The 12,823-nt window shown below is 39.3% G+C and overlaps 1 protein-coding gene across 1 annotated transcript; it reads right to left on the bottom strand.

Annotated features, from left to right (window-relative positions):
- Window positions 1-1,575: 1,575 nt before the first annotated feature.
- Window positions 1,576-3,208, bottom strand: LOC114573276 (E3 ubiquitin-protein ligase TRIM21-like). Its single transcript, XM_028605366.1, is given in 2 exon segments — window positions 1,576-1,932; window positions 1,934-3,208. Coding segments are annotated over 2 exon segments (1,632 nt in total).
- Between the last annotated feature and the right edge of the window lie 9,615 nt (window positions 3,209-12,823).

Raw genomic sequence — 12,823 nt, 5'->3', positions numbered from 1 at the left:
AGCTTTAAAATTAATAACTGTATTTAAGACAGAAGTTATATGGTTAAATTAATTTTGCAACATCAGACTTAACCAAACACTTGTCCCTCTTTGAAAAGTTTAGGCAAGCTGATTCATTAATAAGAAAATGAAGATGAAGATGAAGATTTTGATAATTTCCCATAACTAGTTTTTACATTACAAGAAATATCTTCTACCCTGAACAACAATTATACATACACATTATATTGTCTGTTTCTTAAAGGATTGACACCATAACATACTCAATATTTAATAACAACGGTGGATCTGACAGGATTGGAGAGTTAATTATCATATTGGAAATTGTTGCAGCAGTTTGCAGCCAAGTAATGGGATGCATAAAGGTTGGGACATGTCACTATACAACAAAAATATAGTTATAATCAGTGTCTACAAGTCTTTAAAGGAGCAATATGTAATACTGACAGCTAGTGTTTAAAATGGGTGAGAGGAGAGAGTCCTCTACCCTGGCTCCCCCTCCCCTGACTCGATGTTCACGGGGATTTGCCAGGTTGAGAACGCTGAACAACTTTTCATAAAGGTGAAGCTGCCAACAATGACGTTAGCAACAAGAATATTATATAGAGTAACATACCATACATTGCAGTGCAACTTGCAGAGAACGTAAGCTGTGTCCCAATTCAGGCTATGCGGTTGTTTTGCCAAATTAAATAATATAATGTCATTATGAGGAAGTCAAACATGAGGTTTCTTTCAAATGTCTATCACGGTGAGTGTTGCCGAGGTAGTAAACAGCCATGGCCTGCCTGTCCGCCCCTCCAGTAAAGTTAGCACTTAGCGTGTGTTAGCATGGCGGCATTAGCAAGCACCAGTCGGGATCACTTCACTGGCTGTGTCTCAATGTTTTGCTAACTAACTCTAAAGTTGAAATTACCAAAAATGCCTCATTCCTACTAGTAGCTGTGATAAATTAGTTAAGCTCGGTGCTTACCTGTTGAGGAGTAAATAAACCAACTTGGTGTCTATCTTAAAGTCCTTGTGGGCTCTAAGCCATCTCCATCTTTCAAAAAAATCTCCAATATTTACTCGCGTTTCACCACATCTCTAGTCGTGCAACTCTTTCGAAAGATGCCAAGGTTTTTTTAAGGTCGGGACGAACAAATCTATCTCTTTTGATCCAATTTGTTTGGTTGCTGCTTTTCATGGCTGTCCAAAACACACACACACACACACACACACACACACACACACACACACACACACACACACACACACACACACACACACACACACACACACACACACACACACACACACACACACACACACACACACACACACACACACACACACACACACACACACACACACACACACACACACACACACACACACACACACACACACACACACACACAGTCCAAAACAAAGACAGACATTGCAGACCGGAATAGAAATTCCAAAGGAGAAAATACTGGCTTTAGCATTAGTGTCTAAGGACTATTTAATACAGTAAATATATTACATGTTGCTCCTTTAACATTGTCAGGCTCAAATCCAAGTGAAGTCTTAGAAACTAAAGTCAGGGTTTATTTAAAAATGAGTGATGATCAGAGGTGCAGAGTTTTTACCACCATTATTCAGACCAGGATTGAAGTACGGGAAGAGTCTCTCAGTGAAGGAGCAGCCAGTAAAGGAGTAGATAAGAGCTGCAGCATCTACGTCATAAAAGGAGACCAGACCCTCCTCATAATCCACAAACACCCCCACCTTCTGAGGAGGAGAGTTTAGAGAGAGAAGGACACGAGGGTCAGCAAGAGCTTTGTATTTCATTTTTTTCCTCAACCATATAGTCCAGTAACCATCCTCAGGGCTAAGTGGGATGTCTTCCTTCCTGTTGATCGACTCTCTGACCACTCCTAAATCCCATTCAGTCTTTCCTTTAACTTAACTTAACTTTAAAGTAAAAACTGCCTGAAGAGAAACTCTGCTCTCCTAAAACACAGGGATTGAGAGAAAATCTCTCTGGGTTGTTTGGGAGATTTTTCATTACATCACCAGAATTCACTTGTTTCCCATCATCAGACAGGATGAGTTGAGGATGTGCTGTATCAGGATCAAGAGTCACATCCACTGCATACTGCTGGACCCTCTTCAGATCGGCTTCAAGCAGCTTCTTCATCTCTTTACTGAGTGTCTCCTCCAGCTGAACCACAGCTTTCACCACAGTCCCCTCATATGATGATGGACGGAGGCTGACTTCTGTCCAGTCCTCGGTGGGTGGAGGTTGTTGGATGTTTAGGGACTGGACACTCTGGAGAAGATGGAGGTGGTCTTCAGAGCGTGAGAGCTGCTCCACCTCAGTGCTTCTCTTCATCAGCTCAGAGATTTCCTGTTCCAGCTCTTTGATGAAAGCTTCAGCCTGTTTTTCTGTTGTTTTCTGCTTCTCTTTGATGGTGTTGATGAGCTCATTCAGGCCTCTCTCAACAGACTCCATCAGAGAAGTGAAGACCTGAACACCTTCTGCTATCTCTCTGTCTGCATCTTCCTCACTGAGGTCGACTGAGTGTTTGATCTCCTGAATCTTCAGTCGTCTCTTCTGGATCATCTGCTGAATTTCAGCCTCCAGCTGGGCTTTAATTTCTTTATGTCCTTCTTTCAGAGGAACAACATCATGCATCTTGTGGTCTGAAACAGTGCAGAGCATGCAGACACATGTCTGGTCGGTCTTACAGAACAGCTCCAGAGGTTTATCGTGCTTCGTACACATCCTGCCTTCCAGGTTCTCCACAGGGTCGATCAGCTGATGTCTTTTCAGACCTGACATGGTCAGATGAGGCAGCAGGTGAGTCTCACAGTAGGAGACCAGGCACACCAGGCAGTACTTCGGGGCCTTCAGTTTGGTTCCAGTGCAGACGTCACAGGGAACTTCTCCTGGTTTGGACACTTGTTGCTCTGAGCTGCTGCTGCTGGCTTTCTGTTGAGCTGACTGTCTGAACTGAGCGACCATCTCAGAGATGAAAGTGTTAATGAGCAGCTCAGGCCTTGTGTTGAAAACCTTTTTACACATCAGACACAGATACTGGGCATTGACATCCCAGTTTTCAGTAATGCAGTTTTTGCAGAAGTTGTGTCCACATGATGTGGTGACAGGATCAGTGAACACATCCAGACAGATAGGGCACAGAAACTGATCTTCAGAGAGTCGACAACTGGCTTCAGCCATATCTACACACTGGGAACACAAATGAAAGTGTGAAAAAAATGCAAACATAATGTTTATTTTGTTTGATGAAATGTTTTTCTTATACAATTCGAACACACTAAAAAATATTACAGTCCCATTTAGTTATGTCCATTTATTTCTTATTTTTTAACTAATAACGAGCTTATACAAGTTGTGGATTTTGAACTCAACTTTATGAGTTTTTGAAAGTTAAACTTGCATTTATTCATTGGGTTGACTATTTAAAAAAAATGTATGTGTTGATTGAACTTGGGTATGTAAGTTAAGTTATCAGTTGAAAAAAAAACGTCTGTGTGTGTTGCAACAAAAAAGAGCTGTCTTTTGAGTTTAAAATAACCTGTCTTCTTCCACGGCAAAGTTAAAGCATGGACACAATAAATTAATTATACACCGCAGATAAGTGATGAATCCTATTCAAATTTCTACTAAAATATAACACGTGTTGTGGCAAACAAGAAAGCACTGGAGCCCGGCGGAGGGAGTACCTGTCAACATTTAGCCCAACCCCGATCTGCGTACTGCTGTCAGGTCTGCAATTGGTTCATTGGCTGGCCAATTCCCATGATGCAAGGCGGTAAATAGAGTTGTGTTAAAATTTGATGGAAAGTTTGCAGTTTGTTCGAAATACAAATGTAACTTTATGAATTCCATTTTTTAAACGTCTGCTTAGAATGTAGTGTTTTGTTGTTTGGTAATCGTCATTGTTGTGCTGGTTTACATTTGTAACCATGAGTTAAGTGACTGTTACGTTTGATAAGAAGAGGTGGAGTATTATAGTGTTAGACGTTGAGCAGAAATAGGCTTTCTTCAGCCATTGATCTGTGGCGTGTCACTTCGCTACCGGCCATTTTGTGCCAAGTGAAGCAAAATAAGCAGAGGGGTCCCTATTTTGCACGGGGCCCTGGGGTGGCCCCACCCAAGCACCCACGGTATCTCTGCTATAAATGTCATATATATGTATACGTTTGTTTTAACTTAAAGTATGAAGTTAAACCAAGTAATACAAAGTTAAATCATCTAAAAGAACACCTTTAACAAAACTAGAACACTGTAGTTAAATCAACCTCATTAACTTTAATTTCTAAGTTGAAACAAAGGCAGTCTTCAAGTTGAGTGAACTTCGATTTTCAAGGCAGCAGGGGAACTTTCATTTCCAAGTTAAACTAACATGAAATTTATTACAGTGCACTAGAGACCACAGTAGCTCAGCTGTGAGCAGTAGCTGACTTTGCAAGAGCAGATGAATTGCCACCAGAAGAAAACAACTAGCCAACTGCTTAAAGGAGCGTAATCAGATGGAACAATTTTGAAGAAAACAAAAACTGAGCCAGGCTAACTACTAAAAGGGGTGTGACTCCTTAGCCGACAGTCGACAACTGGCTTCAGCCATATCTACACACTGAAAACAAAAGGGAAAATGTGAAAAATTGCAAACATATATTGCTTTTTGCTTGATGTTTGAGTAAATAAAAAGGAATTCGTAAACAATTAGAACACTAGCTTCAAACAAACTCTCAGCTGAGGTACCGTGGGTTGCTAATGTTCCAACCACCTACGGTGGAAAACTCTTTGACATTACTCTTTGAAATGTCAATTATGAAAAGAGAGCAACATCCTGTCCAAGTGTAACTGAACTGAACACTTGAAATGTACATATAATCATTTGTACTCACCAGTGTTTGGCGGAGCTTTTGCTGTAGAAATTGCTGTGTTGTTAAAATAAACTTAATAAACTCAGTTTAGTTTTTGTCATCTTTCTCTCTGCTGTCGCTTTGACAAACTTTGGTTTCTTTTTGGAGGCTTGTGAGGTTGCAACAGGTATAACTACATACCAGGGAAGTCATCTGGGAGTGCCAGCAAATGTCTTTTGTTTTTCATCGAACATGTTTTACTGTTGACTGAATGTTTTTAATAGCAGATATTTATAACTCATTACAGACAAGCCAACACCTGACCATATATAACTTCCTCCCAAACAGAAATCAGCTCCCAAACATGAACTTGATACTTTACACATGACTCAAATTGATGCAACTTTCTTGAACAGTTGCAGCGAAGTTCTTGTTCCCAATATGAAGTTCATATTTTCATAAGCAGTTTTATGTGCACATTTCATTCGGATTGGCACCATGGCATAGCCTGGAAATCCATACCCAAATCTAAAAGACTAAGGGTCTGGTATTGAGAAATGAAAATGGCCCAACTCGAGGGGCGGCACCAAGCATGCATTTGAAAATCTCACTGCATGCAATTGGATAACACTACGACCAATCACGACAATACACAGGGTGACGTATCAGAGCGTACCAATACGCTTAGCTACCAGCGGAGCTAACTGGTAGATTAAACTGTTGTCATCTGTTTAGCTTGCCTCTGGCCCGCCTGTATCAGATACACCGATGTGATTGGTGCAGCTCGGCTGCAAGGGCATAGTTAATGAGCATCATTAATCAATGCCAGAGTGACTCGTTGAGCAAATTCAAATTGTGCTCTCGCGAGAACTTCCAGGGTAATCATGGCGAGGGGAGAAGCGGCTTTTTAAAGCACCCTTTAGTTCCCTCAAGTTCCTGACTTTAACTTGTGCAGCAAAATGCAACTTCCCCTTTCCCCCTCTGCTCAGGGACAATTACTTTGCACTGCAAGCTCTCTGCTCCCGATGATAGTTTTAAAAAGGGAAGCAGTGTGTTTTAGAAAAACATTTCTTTGGTTCTTTGCCAAATCAGCTTTTATACACAGTCATGAAAACTGAATAAGTCAGATTTTTTTATACAGATCTCTTTAATAGACATATAAAAATATACTTAGGCTAAGCAGAAATTAACACCTTAACACAGCTTTTCAGCTTTCCTTTGTTTCTTATCTTGTATAAGTGTAAAGAATATATGTTGGATTTGTGTTAATTTTATCACCTATTTTTAATTTAGTTTTAGTCCAAATGTCCTTGTTAGTTTTAGTCATTCACATATCTTTTTTTGTTAGTCAAGTTTTAGTCGACTACAAGTCTCGTCATTTTAGTCTAGTTTTAGTCAAAATAAAAATCAATATAACTAACTGGTTGATTTACAGCGTAGATGCCTAAAATCAGCATTACCTAAGAGACGTTAATTTAAGTTAATTTACCTGAAAGTGTGGGTGGTTAGCCTTTAGATGTTTCTAAAGCCGGTGACACACCAACCGGATGGCCGAACTTCGGCAGAAAGGGTAGTTGGACTGACCTCCCCGAGTTGGCCAAAAAAAGTGCCTCAGAACACACTGAACCGTACCGTACCTGCAACACTATTGGACTAATGTGCATCCTCAATTTCGTCCAGTAAAAGTGGTTGTTTTGCTGCTGACAGGCTCAAATTAATAGTCCTATGGCATGAAAATTTCAATTTAGGAGTTTTTTTTAACATTAATATGAGTTCCCTCAGCCTGCCCCCCAGTGGCTAGAAATGGTGATAGGTGTAAACCTTATGAGGTCATAAGGAGAAAGGTTACCTCCCCTTTCTCTGCTTTGCCCGCCCAGAGAATTTGGCCCACCCATGAGAGAGAGAGAGACATCATGGCTTTCAAACGAGCAAAGTGGCAGTTGGTCAAGACCACACCCCCACCCTCCACCTTGCCCCCCTCTCTCTCCTCCTCAATAGCTACAGACACAGAAATGGCACATCCTAAGGAAAGCTCATTGTAGGATTGGCTCTAGTGGCTGTAATTCTGCACCAAGGTTGAATTTCGGGAAAGTGACTTCAGATACAGTATTACGGGACCACTAAGGTCTATATAAAAGAGACTTCAGATACAGTATTTGGGGACCACTAAGGTCTATATAAAAGAGACTTCAGATACAGTATTAGGGGACCACTAAGGTCTATATAAAAGAGACTTCAGATACAGTATTAGGGGACCACTAAGGCCTATATAAAGAGGCTTCAGATACAGTATTAGGGGACCACTAAGGTCTATATAAAAGAGACTTCAGATACAGTATTAGGGGACCACTAAGGTCTATATAAAAGAGACTTCAGATACAGTATTAGGGGACCACTAAGGTCTATATAAAAGAAACTTCAGATACAGTATTAGGGGACCACTAAGGCTTATATAAAAGAAACTTCAGATACAGTATTTGGGGACCACTAAGGTCTATATAAAAGAGACTTCAGATACAGTATTAGGGGACCACTAAGGTCTATATAAAAGAGACTTCAGATACAGTATTAGGGGATCACTAAGGTCTATATAAAAGAGACTTCAGATACAGTATTATGGGACCACTAAGGTCTATATAAAAGAGACTTCAGATACAGTATTAGGGGACCACTAAGGCTTATATAAAAGAAACTTCAGATACAGTATTAGGGGACCACTAAGGTCTATATAAAAGAGACTTCAGATACAGTATTAGGGGACCACTAAGGCTTATATAAAAGAGACTTCAGATACAGTATTAGGGGACCACTAAGGTCTATATAAAAGAGACTTCAGATACAGTATTAGGGGACCACTAAGGCTTATATAAAAGAGACTTCAGATACAGTATTAGGGGACCACTAAGGTCGATATAAAAGAAACTTCAGATACAGTATTAGGGGACCACTAAGGTCTATATAAAAGAGACTTCAGATACAGTATTAGGGGACCACTAAGGTCTATATAAAAGAGACTTCAGATACAGTATTAGGGGACCACTAAGGCCTATATAAAAGAGACTTCAGATACAGTATTAGGGGACCACTAAGGTCTATATAAAAGAGACTTCAGATACAGTATTAGGGGACCACTAAGGTCTATCTAAAAGAGACTTCAGATACAGTATTAGGGGACCACTAAGGTCTATATAAAAGAGACTTCAGATACAGTATTAGGGGACCACTAAGGTCTATATAAAAGAGACTTCAGATACAGTATTAGGGGACCACTAAGGTCTATATAAAAGAGACTTCAGATACAGTATTAGGGGACCACTAAGGCCTATATAAAAGAGACTTCAGATACAATATTAGGGGACCACTAAGGTCTATATAAAAGAGACTTCAGATACAGTATTAGGGGACCACTAAGGTCTATATAAAAGAGACTTCAGATACAGTATTAGGGGACCACTAAGGTCTATATAAAAGAGACTTCAGATACAGTATTAGGGGACCACTAAGGTCTATATAAAAGAGACTTCAGATACAGTATTAGGGGACCACTAAGGTCTATATAAAAGAGACTTCAGATACAGTATTAGGGGACCACTGAGGCCTATATAAAAGCATCCAAAGAGCACCATGTCATGGGACCTTTAAGACGCTAAAATGACTGAATGAAATTTACATGGAGTCTGGTGGGTTTAGCAAACGCAATTTTGCAGATGTTATGTTTACAAAAAGGATCGTACTCTTTAATAGAAAAGTCAACCTCCTTGGAAATCCTTTCCATAACGTTGTCAGACACTTTGAATATTAATCTGAAATTGATTTTCAGACAGTCGACAACTGGCTTCAGCGTCACACTGGGAACACAAGTGAAAGTGTTAAAAACACAATTTTAATTACAGAATTCTTGCATAATTTGTGGAAAACCTTTGTCACTACAACCCACAAAATCTCCATGATGTTTTTTTTTTTTAAATGTAGGGCATCAAATAGTCTAACTTGAATATCAAATTGATAGCATACTGATTAGGCAGTACAATAAAAAAAAGTCCTTCTACCCTTTCAAATGCAGTAAATATAGAGCAATAATATTGTATAACCGCTGTAAAATTGTGCAATAGACCATTTCACAGTTGTAAACATAAATACTCTTTATTACTTTTGGAATAACAGGTATGCAAGAAGCAAACTAAAGTGTCAAGTTGAATCATTTAACCATTTATTAATATAGCCCAATATCACAAATTGGCCTCGACAGAGTCATAACACACAACACCCTCTGTCCAAAAACATGTTACTTGTTTGGTTGTTCACATAAGTAATGGGTTAAGAACTGGCAGTGGCTGATAGTGAAAGAGACAGTGAAAGATAGAGATAGTGAACAACAGAGATAGTGAAAGACAGAGCTAACGTTCAGTTAGTGTAAGAGACAGTGAAATACAGGTAACTAAGCTTAGTGTAAGATGGAGACTGAGGAGCCACAGGACAGAAGAATATGAAAGGGAGGCCACTATTGTATTGCTCCTGGATGTAATAACGAGTTTTACAGGGTCAAAGCCAAGGACAAAACAGTCCATTTTCATAAACTGCCGCTGAAACGGAAAACTGTACTGCTGCGCTGGCTAACGCCTCTGAAGAGAAAGAGCCCACCGATGGGTGCTGACTCTAGGGTTTGCAGTGAACATTTTCTGGAGGAGGATTACATTGAGGAGAAGACCTTTGAGTTTGGTAAACTAGTTGTTCGCCGGACCAACAGACTAAAGCCTGAAGTTGCTCCTTCTGTCTTCAATTTCACTGCCTATAATGTGTGCTCTACTGACAACCCAAAATACTCCAACAACAGCAAGACAGAGGCATCAGTCCGCCGTAGGGACAGGGCACTAAAACGCACCAGCCAGGCAGGGAAGAGACAGGTAGGGCATTCAGCAACCCACAGAAGTCAGCATCAAAGATGCCCACACCAAAATCAAATAAACAATATTCACCAACATCTATTAAACGTATGATCATCATGAGCAGCTCTCAGTCCAAACAGCAGCTCTCATAAACACCTGTTAAATTACCCCTCCCAACCCAAAACACGTCCCCTAGCCTAACCCCTTGACGCCTGAATTTATTCACAATTATATAAACAAAATATTATTTGTGTTTCTGGCTCCAAGCTGATGCTAAATTAAGTTGAGATTGTTAATTTGTCTATAGCATAACGAATAGATATAAATTTAGGTATGATGCAAATTAGCGACAACAGGCATTATGGTAAAATTCTTTACAAAATGGTAAAATTAATAAAACACACAGTAGATTTCATTCATGTCACAAAGTTGTTAGAACTTCTAAACTGTAATTGACAAATACGTGGATCTTGACAACGGCAAGAAAGAAAACACTCTCCTACTCCCTAACATTGACAGTAGTTTCTTTAGGGTTAGGGGTAGGGTTAGGTGTAGAGGCAGGGTTAGGGTTAGGGTTAATTTCGCTTCTGTGAACCGGATGTATCTCCCACTCCGACCGGTCCTACGAGAAACCAGTGCATGCAAAAGGTTCCGAGGTATGTATCACATGTAAACAAACCGGCATTGGGGGGAATAAATACGCTATCTCGCCTGCAGTCAGAATGGAAGGGGTTTGATGCAAATTAGCGACAGTTGGCGTTAAGGGGATATATAAAAATACACAGTAACTATCTCTCACCAGGGAAGAAATAATGGGCACTAGTGAGAAAATAATATATATTTTTTAACATCCCTCAGAAGTGTAAGAAACATCACTTATAAATATGTGTGTGTATATATATATATATATATATATATATACACACACACACACATTTAAATACACACACACTGACGATATAAACATAACTATAATATACTCTTTGACAGTATACATTTTAAATATTAATATCCTATAACATTAGTTAAGCCAGATGGATATTACTCATGTAGCAAGTTGCATGATTGTCCATAGATGTTACAATTAACGTTACTCTTTTGTACATTTGATTATCACAACTCTCACCAAGGGGAAAATATATATATATATATATATATATATATATATATATATTTTTTTTTTTTTTTTTTTTTTTAACATCCCTCAGAAGCATAACAAACATCCCTACTGTTACACATTTTACTCTTAGGTTAAAACACCAAATAAAAGTAATTTTACTGATTTAACCAACAATTACAGCACATAACTGGTATGGACATTGAACCAAAAATTATAATTATTACATGGTTATTTTAAGAATAAAACAACAAGAAACAGTGTTTCAGTATAAGATTCTTTTATATGCTTTAAACCAATAGTCAGGATGTGAGTACAAAGTATTCCATGATAAGGCTGTCAATATCAGTTGGGTACTCTGATATACTCTGATATACTCTTTGACAGTATACATTTTAAATATTAATATCCTATAACATTAGTTAAGCCAGATGGATATTACTCATGTAGCAAGTTGCATGATTGTCCATAGATGTTACAATTAACGTTACACTTTTGTACATTTGATTATCACAACTCTCACCAGGGGAAAATATATATATATATATATATATATATATATATTTTTTTTTAACATCCCTCAGAAGCATAACAAACATCCCTACTGTTACACATTTTACTCTTAGGTTAAAACACCAAATAAAAGTAATTTTACTGATTTAACCAACAATTACAGCACATAACTGGTATGGACATTGAACCAAAAATTATAATTATTACATGGTTATTTTAAGAATAAAACAACAAGAAACAGTGTTTCAGTATAAGATTCTTTTATATGCTTTAAACCAATAGTCAGGATGTGAGTACAAAGTATTCCATGATAAGGCTGTCAATATCAGTTGGGTACCTAAAAACAGTAAATGTGTTTACAGGTTAGGCAGACATGCATGCGTCTGGTGGCCAGTAGCAATTTCCCAGAAGCTAACATCTGTAAGGAGATAGAGCAGGAGATAGGCAGTGTCCACATCCTCTCCACAGTCAGTGTCAGCACACAGACCCATCCACCTGAACAGGAAACCGAAGAGGGAGGCAATAAGCAGTACATTTGCACAGGCACTTTGACAGATGACATACTTAACAACTACATAATAAAAAAATGACCATTCATATTTTACTTCTGTGGAAGGCTTCTCCCCAGCTACGGCACTGTCATCTCAGCAAGATCTGGAACTTAGCAGTGAGGGCTGTGAAGAGTCTGAGGTAGAAAGTTTAACGGAAGAGAGTCAAGATAATTGCAGTGAAGATGAGTTTGAGTTGGGTAGAGAGGAAAGCATCAGTGATGAGGATCAAAGTTTCAGTGATGTTGAGGAAACAAATGTCTCACAAGAGCGAAAAAGTATTGTGTCGACAGGAGAATTGTTGAAGCTCTTTAATGTGTGTCATTGGGAAGGCTGTGGCAAATGTTTGCTGAGGCCACCGGCAGTCTCCAAAAGTGGATTTGGGCTTAGGATCAACACAGAATGCATTGATGGCCATGATTTTATGTGGCATTCTCAGCCTTTAGTTAGAGGAATCATGGAATGCAATGTGTCTGTACCTGCTGCTGTATTTGTCACTGGAAATGAGTGCAGTCCATTCATGGAGGTGTGCGACATCATTGGTCTGGAAACCATCTCAAAAAGACAGTGGTTCAACATACAGAAGGCCCATGTCATCCCAGAGGTCAACAATACCTGGACAGCACACAATGAGGCTGTATTGAGTGCTCATCGTGTCAGGAGACTCCAGATATGACAGTCCAGGTCACAACGCTTCATATGGAACCTACTCACTCCTGGACATCAAGTCGAAGTTGGTGGTGGCACAGGAAACTGTTCAAGTCACAGAGGTGAAGAACAGTTATTGGCTTAAGGTGGATGGTATGGAAAGGTGCCTTTCCAAGTTGGGAGAATATGGTGTGACCATATCCGTTTTGGCAACCGACTGCCACCCATCAGTGCAGAAAGTCATGCGTCAG

Source organism: Perca flavescens, chromosome 2 (genome assembly GCF_004354835.1).
Source record: "Perca flavescens isolate YP-PL-M2 chromosome 2, PFLA_1.0, whole genome shotgun sequence".
NCBI classification, from domain to species: domain Eukaryota; kingdom Metazoa; phylum Chordata; class Actinopteri; order Perciformes; family Percidae; genus Perca; species Perca flavescens.
The sequence above is the reverse complement of the archived record's forward strand: the minus strand, read 5'-3'. Positions and strand labels throughout refer to the sequence as shown.